Genomic DNA, 15,433 nt, shown 5'->3' with positions numbered 1-15,433 from the left:
TGAGGACTTGAACCAGCGTGCATTCTGTAATGTGAGTCCTAGACAGGATATCTTAGACCACGACGCCATGGTGTGGGGTAGTTTGAGCTTAAGAGATAATTTTATTATAAGGGGCTAATTGATATTGAAAGCTGAAATTTTATATGAAGATTAAGTTTTTTTTTTTGAGGGGGGGGGGGAATATTAATTATTTCATCACTTGAAATTTGTTGAACTCAAGCAACTGAAATTTTTATGTAATTTAAAGATCAGATTGTATATCTTTTTATTGATAGTCAATTAATTCGAAGTATGTCAGTGTGTTACTTATTCTTTTAAAGAAAAGTAGTGGGTGTGTGTTCTCGTCAGAATTCTGTCTGTATTTTAACACACATTTTCGTATTCTTTATAGGTCTTTTTTAAATAGGTCTACTTATTTCGTTAAATAAAGATTCACTATTATATTAAGGGGATTGAACTACTATTTTGAAATGATACCGAACCTAAAATAAACTTCATTACTTGTAATATGAAATTAGGAAAAAAAGAAACATCTTAAGGATACTATAGATTATTGCTGTTATTTAGAAGTATAAAGTACTTAGTTTAATATAGTAATATAGCAATAAGAGATTGATTGGGTCATTGGCTCAGAAGAAACTGCCTACTGAAGGATGCACTGGAAGGAATAGTGAATGGGAGAAGAGTTCGGGGCAGAAGAAGATATCAGACATTAAGATATATGGATAATATGCATAGACTGAGAGGAAGGCAGAGAATAGGAAAGATTGTAGAATGCTAGGTTTGCAGTGAAAGACTTGCTCTTGGGCAGAACACTATGAATAAATGAATATAGCAATAAGATGCCTCATTGGTAACAATGTGGAAATTAATAAGAAAACAGAGATTCAAGAAGTTATGCATTTAAAATGTTCAAAGAGTTAGAAAATAAATTTAAAACGAGAGATAAAATAAAGGAAATCCAAGGAATTTGTGAAATGCATAATAAGAGAACTGGTGTAAATGAAGTGAAGTCAATTTTTTTTTTTTTAATTAAAGTATGGTCACCAGATTTTTTTTTTTATCTAGCAAAGGACACCATGCAGAAATCTAGATAAATCACAACAGTTCTACCAACGTACTTATGATCTACAAATAAAATGTTAGTGTAACAAAAGTAAACTCGAGAAGCCAAAGCGAGAATGTTTATTTTTGGGATCAGTAATTGAAAGTGAGCGATTGTCCTCAGAAATAGGGGACATCTGGTAACCCTAAATTAAAAATGTGTCATTTTCAGCAAAGTAAAAAATGATATTGATTGTGTTAAAGTGCTATTCATCTTTTGAAAGGCATGATATTGTTTCCAAGGGCGCTTCAGTATTATTGAGATATTAATAAAATAATTTATTACCGTCTCTTTGAGATAAAGATGTCTTCTTGATGGACTGCAATTTCAAAACTTCCTACTTATGATTACCGAAGTTTTCACACGCTGAATTCACGATTTTATGTACAGAATTTCTACAGTCATGATCATTGTTTCTAAAGCAGAAAACTGACTATATCTGTTTTTTAATTCAGTTGAAAGATTATCAAAGTGCGCAATGAAGGAAACAAAGTCACTGACGTTTCTACAAATAATTTAAAATCAGGAAAATACAAGAGCAACTTCTTTTTAAAGTTCACTATACATAATTTCAGTTTATTTTGTAATACATTTACTGCATTTATTCTTCGAGTTTTGTCAATGATATTATGGTTTCCATAAGTATGCATTGGAGAGTACTGCAGAGTAATTTTTATCACACTGTATTTTCTGACTTTGTCATATCCCGGAGTATTTCTATGCTATTTATCCAGATACATTAGTTGCTCTTACGAGCATTTCACTTCTGAAGTTTGATGTACGAAGATTTTTTTTGTTCAAACTTATTTTGATTATGATACCTGTTATGAGAAGGAATGTTAATTCAGTAGGCCAATTGTTTTGTTGATTTCCTAGAATCAGTTTTGAGATTACACTTACTGTAAAGAGTTCGCAGGTTGTTTACAATGACTTTTAACTAGAGACTAAGTCATTAATTATTATAAATATTGCATTTATAAAGTATGATGAAACAAACGAAAATATATTACACGAAGTAAAAGTAGCAAAAATAATTAAATAAAGAATTGTGATGTCTGTGCTACCAAACTTTCATTCTCACCTTCGTTTGTTAGTATGTTTCAATTAATGAGGCAAAGAAGTGTGAATCACATTGGGGTAACTGTTACATTCAGTTGAAACAAAATTCATTTGCAAAATCTGTCGACAAGATGACAACACATCAGACTAGAAGCCTGTGATGAACACAGGACTCCTATCAAGCAACAAATGATAACTCAGAAAAGCAACGGGATTCACTTCGTAATCTCACAAAAGAAATGATAAAATTCTGGAGGAATTATAAGTCATATTAGGTTTACCAATATATATACATACATACACAAACATATAACATCTTAAAAGGATGAACTAAGGCCAGACTACCTCTATAAATTTTTGTCTATTGGCTCCAAAAGAAAAAGGACCATGATGGCTTCTGAAAGTTGTTATTGACAACATTCATTTGATGAAATGGACTGCATAGTGTAACATTTGTGAAAGGATGATACATATGTTATGTAAAAGATTTTTATCTCTTGTCATATTTATTATTTTATAAATGTTTTGAGGTTGAACATACCATATTTACTTGCGTAATAAATGCCATCACATAATATATGCACCCCAATTTTTGGCAGTAATATGAAGGAAAAAAAATCCCTGCATAATGTGCACATTACATTTTCAATTGCTACCTGTGGTAATATAGAATCATCATCCCGAATGCAATTCTCAGTTTCACTTTTTACATTTTTCTTACCCTCATATTTCAAGAGGAATTATAAATAAAGAATAATTATAACATTAACTATCGTCTCTGAAGAGCCTCTTTATATGAGTTACAATTATTAATCATCTCATTTCCAAATAGCTTTACATTTGAAAAGGTATGTTGAATGAAAAATTGAAGTTATAGTCCATATCACCATATGTGAATAACTCCTGTATTTTAAATAGGGATACTATGATCTCTGGGAAGTCTGTTTGAAGAGAGACAAATGAATTGCTGTCATAACTTAATACTCATTGTCAATGAATGACCTCAATATTTCAAAAGAAATATTAAGTTAGTGATTGGCAGGATCAGTGCTCTGTGACATCATCCCACAGAGCATTCGTGCTCTCTTTTAAGAACATCAGCATGAGTGGCGAAGAATAGCTGATAAGCTTCAGTTGAACTCTTCATTGATGTTCTGTACATCTGATTTCGTGCATATGATATGTATGTACATTCCTGAGAGTACCGATAACATGGTAAATTAAGATAGATATTTTAATTCTTCAAAATTGTTACATACTGACAGCAAAATTCCTATGGGCACTAAATGAAATTACTGTAGCAACTGCAGTACACTTAATAGCTTGTCTTTCATCGTTGGCATGACATTCTGAATAATGATGCTTTGTTTAAATTTAACTTTTTTTACATGTTAGAGTATCATTGTTCCCATACTCCAGAAGTATAAATAAGTGTGTATTATGTTAATGGTCTTTTACTAGTACTTTCTCCACCAAATCATTTACACTCACTTCAGTATACAGACAAATTACCACATATAAATAAAATCAGGAACAATTCTCTCGAACTACCTACTATACAACTGTACAGCTCGTGCATTTTCTCAAGACACTCCCCACTCTTTCTACAGAGCTGTGCACGAGATCGGATGAGTCTACTTACGAATTATAGGGGAATGGGTTAGCTTTTGCCTTGAACTCTGTAGACACACGCCCGACCTTCCCTTCTACTTCTACCCCCTTCACAGAAACGTTGTTCCCGTACTGCACATCGCGAGTGTCTTGACAAAATGCATGAGCTGTAGCCCACTACTTGTCACTGTGTGATTACTGTGCTCCTCTTAAGGTGCTCATCTAGTCTGACTGTGCGCCTGTCACAAATGCACAATGTGCCGACCACTGTATTAAATGAAGATTTACAATACATACATGCCACTGTCTCGAAAGGGCCTCTTTATTGGAAAAGGGATGTGAAATGAAGAACAGCAAACAACTCCTGCTTTGTTCATGCTTTTATTTCTAAGCTATTTCTATTCCTAATGACAGACCCCTTCATTTCATGACAGTTTTATGGCTAGAAACTGAAGTGATAAGACGTGAGGTAATCGGGAAGATGGAAGTATATATTGCTATGGAGATCAGGGAAAAGACTCCTACTCCATGAAGTGGTGATGTTGATAATAGATCACTTTACACTACGACTTTTTATACAAAGGCTGAAGAACACTGTTCATACCAAATTATATTGTGTAATGGCTTCCTTGACACATGTCAGGCAGTTTGATGAGCATGTTGTCAAACAAAGGCATATTGTAATATATAAAATAAATTCGCTCTATAATATGAACAAAGAATTGCGTAATTATTGCATTTATAACTGCAAAAAATAGAATGTTGCACTGTGTTCTGGACACTAATGTAATATAATAACCATCCTATCATCATGTCTTCAGAAAAAGAATATTAGTCCATAAAGATCTGATACAGGAATGTAGAAATAATCCCAAACTGTGAGTAGAACATCCAAAGACTGAACCATTCTGAAGAGTCCTATGGAAAACTGTTCAATGCATATAGAAAATTAGAGAAAGGTGGAAATTTTATTACAATGAAAAGAAATTAACAATTTCAAGATATTTATCAAAGGGGAGAGGAAGTGAAAGAATCAGGACAGCCCACAGTGGATTTGGAAAATTTGTATCATTCTAACAAGTTCGAAGCATTCATCATTCATTATCAAATAATGTTGTTATTAATCGGAACTTCAATAAAATTTGTAGTTTATGAAATGAATTAGACCGATTTGGTAGCCAGGCTCTACATTTATTCAGTCTTTCCTGTAGCCCATAAGTGATGGATGATGAGTGCACATTAGACAGTCTGCTTAGGAATTTTTACATAAAAATCTGTATGCAAAACCACATGATCATACATTGTTCAGCTGTTTTGCTATGTGATAGTCAAGTGTTGGTTTGAAATATTTGAGACTACCTCTTCAAAACACGTTGTACAACCATCATATTGCAAGTCACACACTGTAAGATACCTTATGACTTCTAGTATCGTTCACTTCAGTTATCAAACTCTTGAAATCTTACTTTAGTGACAGTGCAGTGTTATTATTTCAGATCAGTCAAAATTCGGTCAGCTACATTTTTGACATCAGAGATATCTTGTGAACAGTATTAGTGTAGGAAAAGTTATTCTTAAAATACTTCGATCTCCCCTGCCATTCTGGTTTCACCAATTCTCCATTATTGGCGTGATATCTCATCAGTCAGCCTTGAATTGAATCTGCAGTTTAAAGAAATGTTAAATGAACTTACAGTTGTTAGCTTGTATTACATCTCAATCTTGTATAATATTGATTATTCTCGATTTTTTGCAACATAATAGTAATACGTCTAGTGAGAAACATGTCCAGTACTCATTTGTTTAGCAGTGAAACCATTTGCTTTCTTGCAGGCCAGTATTTTCTAGGATGTATTTACTTACTGAAGGGAAGAATATTACAAATAGGCTGGTGAGAAACTCGTCCAATGTGCAATTAAACCATTTGCCTTGCAGTCCATTATTTTTCTAGGATGTCTCTATTGATAAGAATGGCATTAGAGCCATATTATTCTTGTCCATGACAATCTTTTTATACATCATATAAGAAAGTTTTTGCCAGGCAGGTATGTCCATTAAAAAGGCGAAAAGTATAATGAGGAAATAAATTAATACAGTTTAAGTGAAAATCAGCTAGGAAATGTGTACAAAGTACATCCTAGATACTTCCAGATATGGCAGTATATCTATTCTGTTTGTTCATATGACTGTAATTTTGTGATTTTATTATTCTTAGGAAGTTTCCAGTTCAACGCAAGACTTTGAATCTGAAGGTGCCATATTACGTGAAGGAGAACTTCCACACCGAATACCAAGGCAGTCTGCGACGATTGGAAATAACTGTAGAAGAGGAGTACATTACGAATCTACGACATTCATGTTACAGAGAAAAGAACTATCGTAAGTATATTTTATGTTATATTGAGGTATTTCTCCTGATTAACTGTACCACAGGAGGCACAATTTTTTTAAGCTTCAATGGCTTGTGTGAGGTCCATATGGTAATAAAATGTAGTAATAAACATATATGTTTAGTTCGCGCTCAGAAATACTTTCAACATTATAAGAGAAAGATACTGTATTTATCAGTATATTCTTATGGTCCAGGACAAATTCCTATCTTGCGTTCTGTGTTGCCATATGTACAATGGGAATTAAGTATATGATCCGTTGCTGTAGTAATTCCTCCTGGGCCTCTTGCGTTTTATATTGGTAACAGTGTGATGTCTTCTTGAGTGGGGAAATGTGAACGGACCTTGCAGCAGTGGTGCAGTTAATTGGGAGAATTACCCTTTATTACATTGAAGAACTACAGTTTTTCATATGAGTCCATAAAACGAGTTATCAAAAGGAAAATTAACAGCAATTACCACACTAATTCTCCAAGTGAACATCAAAATTCAAGATGGAACAATTTACTACAAGATTTAAAATCCATTCCTGATTCACCACGAAAATCTGCTGTGGCTATGTTCAGACTGATTACTGGTCATGACTGTCTTACAAAACATCTACATCGAATTGGCTTATTGGACTCTGCTAAATGTTTATTGTGCAATAAAGAAGATGCCACGGACATGGAACATCTAAAAATCTGTGAATCTGTGGAAAATTTTATGAAACTTACATCTAAATATTGGGGAGCAAGAAGGAAAATAACTTTATGGTTAAATATTGACACACACACATATTGAAATAGTCGTTCAAACTCGTTGGTTACCAGAATTGTGTAATAAAATAGAAACTAACGGCAAAAGGTAAATATTTATATTTAATTTTAGTGACAACATTAAAGTTTTTTCCTCTCATTATGTACAATCAAACGTTAACTTTTATAGAAATTTCCACTGTCAATTAAAATCACTTGTTGTTTTCCATTTGTCATGTTCTAGGTATATTAACGTCCTGATGCTTGTTTCTTTACAGGTGAAACAATGGTTTGGAAGGCACGCAACTTTGGAGACCGGGAATTATTCCAGAAAGCCCAAAATATTCGAATGCCTTCTTGTGATACACTACATGATTTACAGGCTCAGGGAGGGTAGACATTTTGAATTTTGGTTGTGATGTTAAATTCTCATTGATTGTAAGAGTTGTTACATGTGTATGACATGTATAACGGTGAAATTGACGATTTCTCATTATTGTAATATATGTAATGTATCCCATGGTTTGGGCACCAATCACATGTAAGTATCTTCTTTTTATTTATTTTCTTTATGTGGAATGAAATCTGTGTAACAAGATTTAAATTGACTGTTTTAATGTACTGTATATAACAAATAGCTGAAAGAAACCCTCGAGTTTTCGTTGTTCATTCAGTCTTTGTTCGATCACTTGTTTAAAATGAATTGAGATTATAAAAAGATTGTGTTTACCTATTATGTTGAACTCCTATTCATATACATATTTTAACGTGTTGAAATATCCATATCTTGACTATATCCAAGCATTCCCTTTAATTTTAAATATATACAGATTCATAATGCTCATTTATATATTTCATGGGTAACATATTTAAATGTAAAATTTCAATATTCTCTACTTAATTTTTGTTTTATATGGTTTTAATGAATAGTATGTGGCATTAAATACGAAAAATGTATTGGAAAGTAAAAGCATGAAGATTAATTTTACATGGTCGCCGTATTCTTCTTATCTCAGCTAGAGCCCAGTTAGCTGATGGTTTTCGTTAAAGGAACTGAGGTGCGATTCCTAGTAAATCTTGTAAAATATTAAGTAAATAAAACAATTCTGAGACAGGTTTCCTCCAAATACTTCGATTTTCTCTATCATTCTCATTCCACTGTTATTTATTTGTCACATCTCGACATTTTTTCATAGTCCTTGTATATAAAGGCATGTAAAAAAATTGTAATTATTGTCTCATAGTGTCTGAATATCCTTTATAGCGTAAAAGATACATTAATTCAATTCATCATTCCTGAAAAACCTTTGTAGGTTAAAAGGAATATAAAATGTATGGTTACAATTACATTTCATCATATCATTGCCTGAGAATATTCTCATTAACTGAAAAGAGAAGTTAAATAAAGAATTGCAGTTTATTTGTAACTTGACATTTTGCGTTTAAACATATTTATATAGACTACTTCATAACAAAGCCTCATAAAGTATTAAATACTTTGCTGCATTGAAATAATTTATTTACCAGAAATGAATCTGGCTTTATACTCTTACTTTCTGATCCACCCTCGGAGATAGTAAAGTAGTGGGTTGGTTGTTGATATAGCTTAAGAATTTATTGTTGTTCCTCTTCGACATAAGAGAACAGCTAGAACGAGAAGTCGAATGTCTCCCGGTACAGAACGTAACATATTAAACGTAATGAAGAACTAAAAAATTGTATCAAAATAAGTAAATGTGACATCCAAGTTAAAAGGTTCGTTACACATTTCATCTGTTTTTCAGTCTAATATTTTCACTAATAATAATTAAGAATTTAATAATTCTATTACCTGTGGTATTATAACATTATAAGTCTAGATAAAACTATTTTAAATTTTAATAGCAGATGCTACTTCATTCTGTTACCTATTCAAGATAGCAGTAATTATTTTTATGTTTTTACCAATGAAGAAGTTACTGCTATTGATCGACTCAATATTAAATCAAAGATTAAGAGAATGTTATTAGCAATGTTTTATGAAGGAAAATATTTCCATGTAAAACACAATATAATGTTTTCTAATACACTTATTTGTTTTGTTTTATTTTATTTTTTTTTTTTCTAGAAATTAACAGTGTTAATAGTCAAGAATATTGCATTGAAGAAATAGTCGTTTATTTATTTATTTATTTTTTTTTTGTGAATTTTATAAAATTATTTAATTTTCATTGATGAAATTATTTTTTATGTATACCAAATCTGCTTTTAGAGAAATATTTCACCTTAAAAATATTATGTTCGATACCCAAGATAAAAACTACTGCATCTATAAATTTGAATGTCAGGCATACATGAAGGTGTAGTAAAAGACTGAAGTAATCACTCACACTTCAGGAATAGGTTAAAGTCATTTTCTATTCCTGAAACTTGTTTTATGATCCACATTTGTAATTTAATTTTGATCTTAGAAAATGACATATTTTCAGTTTTATATGGACTACGTATACAATAAACATATATTTATATATGTACAGTAAATAAATATATAATATGTTCACTTCAAACGACCAGAGAAATAAATAATCTAAAATTCACTTTGTGAGATCACTTAAAATGTCTTGATCTAGAGGATCCTGATTTAATGCTGTATTATATTGAATAAATAATTAGACAAATCGTCTATAGTTTTATTTCTCCGATGGTAGATACGTCATATGAATTAAATATTTCCATCTACCTACAGGTTGGGCACAAAGTCCGGTTACTCCTTATAAATATCTCAAATATACACACTATTTCCACAATGCTGGATTGGCCATAGGTCACCCATCTTACCAGCTCCTCTCAACTGGCCACCTTGCAGCTCTGACCTCACGACCTGTGACAATGTGCTCTGGGGTTTCATCAAGAGCATTGTTGCACAGGACCGGTATGACACCATTGATGAATTGAAGGACGCCATGCAATACGCTTTCCAACGGTAAATCAGCAGTGCTGAGGCGAATGTCACACTGAATCTGGCGATGCATTATTTTGTGTGATGAGACTGATGGGGGACATACTGACCCTTTGGACACTTAGGACACACAGTTAGCATAAAGTGGATGTATGTCTGCATTATGACCGAAATTACATAAATAGTGTGTATATTTGAGCTATTTATAGAGGGTAACAGAACTTTGTGCCCATCTTGTACAGTAGAACTCCAATAATTATCCGAATACCGTACAAGCTGAATTGCCAATTATGTGCATTGATTTTCAGTAAATTTAGAAATTATTTATTCATTGACTGAAAATAGTTTATTTACTCCAGAATATGTTTCAGTGTATGTACAGTACTTTAAAAATACTATTTTATGTTTAAATATTGAAACTTTAGTTATTTTAAAAATAATTTTTTTTAATACATGCAGTACTGCACTTTCACAACAACATGAGTGATTTTCATTTCTGACGCAATCATTCGGATTCCTGCATATCCAGATCATGCCAATCCCTTATTAGTCTGGATAATTGGAGTTCTACTCTATTTCATTTAATAAGTTAATATACACGATAGAAGGGAACTTACTACTTTTCTTTGGGGCATGAATACTTGAAACAGGAGGTACAAAAAAGTACTTCCTTTGTGAATGATTTTCTTTAAATATTGTAAAACTTGTTAAATTAGCTTACAAATTTTTCGGGAACAGTAATTGAATTTTTACGATGTTTTGTTTAGGATGTTGTAAAATAATTCAGTTTGCATTATGTACAGTTGTAACTTGTCCATATAAGGAAGGCTTCAGAGTAAATTAATGCAAGAAAAATTGTGAAATGCCGTAACTCCTAATTCGAGAGGAAAGTACATTTCATTGGATCGAAGTAATGTAATGGTTGGTCTTTAACAGTTTTCTGAAAGTTGTTGCATTTCAAGAGTAGTGTTAAGTCTTCTAAGTTAGAAATCATTTGACTTAAAAAGTACCTAGTCAAAAAAAACTGTCTTATCTTAAAATTATATTAACACCTACTATTTCTATGGTGAATATGTTGTTTCATTGACTTCGTTTTTATATATTATTTGTAAGCCTATTTCTTCAGCCTTTTCTTTTAACTTTACATACTTCTGAAACTTCTATTCTAGTCCGTTCCATAATATTAGACATTGTATATCATTGCCAACATTATTTTTGCTATTTCACAGACACACTGCATTATGTTTTGCCTATACTGTGCGCATGTTTGTGAAGAGACATGAATAACGAGTACTTCAAATGGATATATTATTTTATATACTTCAAATAAACTGCTAACGACCCCCACAACATGTCCTTTTTTCATCAGGTGTCTTTGTTTTTTAAATTAACTCCTATTTTACTCAGAAATATGTTAAAACAATTTTTAGACATTTTGAAATAATTAGGGTACAAGTACTCATAAAAATTCGCTGTTATTTATACTCGCTTTAACATCTTTGGTCATATCGCCATAAGAATTTGTTTCATCATGAATCACTTCCTTATATAGAATTCTAAATTCTTCTTCACTTTCTCGTCTCTCTCATGCTTTGTTTGACCATTTCCGTTTCTTCGCCTGATGCACATTTTCTTCATCCAAAATGATGGCCATCACTGTCACAGTAAACTTCTCCATTTCGAAAATCTCTGACCAGACTGTACAGGTATGTGTGTATAGTCATCACTGATGACAGATGCCAATGACGCTGAACTGAACTGGCATGACACTAATACCGATATGTGTGAATAAACCTTTGAATGACGGCTTCCAAACTTCCTGCTTCACTGTTTTATCCACAAGAACTGTCCGACTGAGTTGTAATGTCGCAGGGTTGGCGAAACGGGGAAAGTCACTCGACAGTTACTTATTTTAAGGGGCACTTTTCTTTAAATAGTATATTATTACGTAGATTTCCAATTCCGAACAACAAATATTTTCAGGACAGAGCTTAACACCCCAGCCACTAGCCTTTGCAGAGGGGCCAGAAGAAACGGGTGGGAGAAATAGAGATGCGACATAACCACTCGGTCGGACAGTAGTCGACAAGTATCTTCAATGAGGCAAAACGAGTTCTACAGTTCTGTGATGCTGCAAGGAGAATTTGCAGAAAATTACACCTGGGCCTGTTGCATGAAGATAAAATTACTATCTTTACTAGCAACAAATTAGTAAAAAAAAAAAAAGAAGAAGAACAGTAATTTCCGTTGCATTAATCTGTATTGGTACATTTGTCACAAGGGATAAAGACTCTTAATTAGTTTTATTCGTTTACTAACGAAATGTTGCATAAAATTTTTCATTTGTAAGGTACCGGTTAATTAAAATTGCAAACACGCTTCTTACCTATCCTTTGTTCTTGGTGAAATAACACTTTTAATGTAATGTAACTCCATCTTCAAGGCGTGACAGTGCAAAAGAATTAATATGTAACTAGGCCAAGAATAGATATTGATTTTCAAAAATTTCAGTTAAAAATAGATTTCTCATGTCAAGAATTAAATTTGACACATTGTCTGCTACTGCATCCTGCAACACAGAGGATTCTGCCTATAACCAAGAGAAGGCTACCTATTTAATAGTAATCAAACCCTGTACTTTTTAAAAATGATTTAAATATTAGTAATATTCATTTTAAATATAATATGTAAATACATACTATAGCTTCCTTCCTAAAATTCGGCCAAATTGTCTCTCAAGTATATCTGCAATGAGTAGTCAAGTGTGTTTCATAACCTCTTCTACTCAAATTCCATCAAAAATGGAGGAAATGCCTTTTCAGCATGCTGACCTGTCATGACATGCATAAGCATCCCCCTAGGTGGTAAAGAGGGGGATATGATTAATGGAGTTGTCTGGTAATCCTCCAGCCTATGGATCTGCTAACCAATGGCAGGTATGGTCCTCCAAACAGTTTCGAGGTTGTGTGCAGGTGGTATGGCATAATATAAAAATATGATGTCTACGTTAAAATTATTATACTTTTCCCTACATCACTCTCCTATATTACAGAGCGCGAGAATTAATAGCTTTATTGCCAAGAACTTAGCATTAGTTAACATTTCCAATCCTTATTTGGTGGTAGGCTAACAGACCAATAAATTGTGCATACATTTGGAGTTCTTTCAATTTATTTGATTTTACGTCCTTTGTCAAATTGTAAGAAAACTGTCCAAATGATAATTATATACTTTTATTCTCTTAATTTATCAAGAAACATGATGAAAGAATAGAAGGGTATCAAGAATTGCATAATTTTTTAGACTGTGCAGCACAATGTAAACAAAAATATAATTTTGCCAATTTGACTCTCTTGAAAGATTTCTGTAATTTGTCCAGCTTAATGCGGGCTTTCTTCACATCAGATGGAAATGGTGCAGTTGCCAAGCATCATATGTGGAATTTGGTGCAATCCAGAAGAGCTGCTGTATGGAATGCAGACTTTTTGCACCAGCTTGTTCTGACCTGAATATTAATGGCATACAAATTATATTATCAGCTAAACCTGCACTGGGCAGGGTCTGGAAGAAGGTCCAGACTGTGATGAGCACACAAAGAACACATATATCTAATTGCCATCTTACATTTGAGGGTTTCGATATGAAGTTATATCCTCAGGCAAACTATAAGATGATTGTTTCGTTACATAGTGCTGTAGATTGTGATGAGCCAACAAACAGTAATGAATTGCAATCCAAGGTGGAGGCAGCAACTCAGTTGATAGCTACTGAGGCTACTGTTACTTCATGGGATGTAGTCATTTATTGTGACATGTATGTAGAATTAAAGATGTTCACTACAATGGGAAAGTTCTTGTAAAACCTATAAAAGTAGGCTAATAGGGTCAAATAGGTTCAGACAGATTTTTTGACAATAGGAGTATATTACCCACAGTAAATGTTCTGTCTACATTAGTTCCAAAGAGCTGCAAACGGGTTTTTAAGAATTTTAAGCTTATTTGTAATGATATTATGAACAAGCACAGCAGTATGTTGAAAGTCACATTACTGACATTTTAGTATGTTAGGTTACACGAATTGTTTGAATTTTCGTGTATTTTCAAAAAGTAATTATTTGATAAGGTAAAAGAAGAAAATAATCTTTTGTTTCGAATGTTATTCATCATATTCTTTATGTTTAGGATAAAGAAACACGTTGTATGTTTAGTTGTTCTAGAGTACTGTATATAAATTTAAAACAGTAAATGTGACACTAACTGGTAACCATGTTGAATGAGTAAATAATTTTTTGAAGGATTAAAATTGCTATATGAGTTGTATGACCACTGTGATAGGTAATTATATTGAATAAATAAAAATTTGTTTTGAAATTTTCTGGGATTTGTATTTGTCTCAAGTGTGGAAAGCTGATGGTCTAACCAATAAGCTAAGCATTTACCATTAGCTTTGTAATCCATACTTTGCCTCCACTTCTGAATATTAATCCTGATTTCAAGCAGCATTTGTTCCATTGTTGGACGAAGTTTTCAAGATAAAAATTGTAATTATAAGTACTGTATGTACAGAATAAGGCAGAACATGTCCCTCAGTACTCTTTTTTAAAGGTTATCTTTAAACTTCAATACAAAATTTGGAGGCTGAATGGAAATCGGAGACTAATTTAAAAAAGTAAAATATGAACAGGAATTTCTGACTTAATTGCATTAAACTTTATTTGTACCAGTTCTAACATTAATTCATAGTTTTCTGCCCAAAGATAGATCCTTCATTGCAAATCCAGCATTTTACAATCTTCCCTCTTAGTCTCTGCATACAATTCACATATCTTAACGTTGTCCAGTCCTGACAGTTGGTATGGAGGGGGGGGGGGAAGTCATTACTATCTTTCACGTGAAAATGTCACATTTCACAATACAGTGAAATCCCAATATGATTACTGATATAACAATAATACCCTGGCATTAATCCCATTAAAATTTACCCTCGATTTTACGATACTCTCAATACTAATAAATATTTCTCTATTATTATTTTTACTTAGTTCCCATAACATACTTTTCTCCTGATACTATGATAGAACCGGTAATAAAAAGGTAAATTATAAACTACAGTCGACCTAATCCGTCATTTAAAGAGTAGACTCAACCTCCTGGACCTCGAAAGCTCTGCCACCACCACTCCATACAGAATGAAGCTTTTTTTTGTTCCTCTTCGGCCATGCACAGTGCAGTAATCTTGCAGTGGCGAATGTGTTTCTTTGTACCATAGTCTGTTTTAAATTGTGTACATATTGGGTGGTTGTTAAACAATAATTCTGAAGATGAGAAGAGAGATGAAATGTTCGCAACTGCTTTAACGAACTATGGTGAACGATTTAATTACACTATTCCATCTGCAGAAGAATAGAGACTGAGTGATTGAGACTGTTTGTTTTTCCTGAACTAACAGAGGAAAACAATTCAAAGCAAACATGCGGTTGACGAGACGGGAAGAATAAATGTGAATCTACCGACCTTAACCCCATTATAAACCACTGCCTCCTACCTCTTACAAGTGTCCCTTGTGTTCCAGAAGGTCATTTCGTGACTGTCGA

General features: G+C 32.8%; 1 protein-coding gene across 1 annotated transcript in view; it reads left to right on the top strand.

Annotated features, from left to right (window-relative positions):
- Positions 1-9,560, top strand: part of LOC138710750 (dnaJ homolog subfamily B member 14) — a 43,262-nt gene extending 33,702 nt beyond the window's left edge. Inside the window, exons 8-9 of the mRNA XM_069841848.1 lie at positions 5,991-6,154; positions 7,181-9,560. Of these exons, the coding sequence (XP_069697949.1) occupies positions 5,991-6,154; positions 7,181-7,299 (283 nt within the window). The 3' untranslated portion in view covers positions 7,300-9,560. The remainder of the gene's footprint in view (positions 1-5,990; positions 6,155-7,180) is intronic.
- Positions 9,561-15,433: the final 5,873 nt, after the last annotated feature.

This window comes from Periplaneta americana, chromosome 12 (genome assembly GCF_040183065.1).
Source record: "Periplaneta americana isolate PAMFEO1 chromosome 12, P.americana_PAMFEO1_priV1, whole genome shotgun sequence".
NCBI lineage: Eukaryota > Metazoa > Arthropoda > Insecta > Blattodea > Blattidae > Periplaneta > Periplaneta americana.
This window is presented reverse-complemented; position numbering and strand designations above follow the sequence as displayed.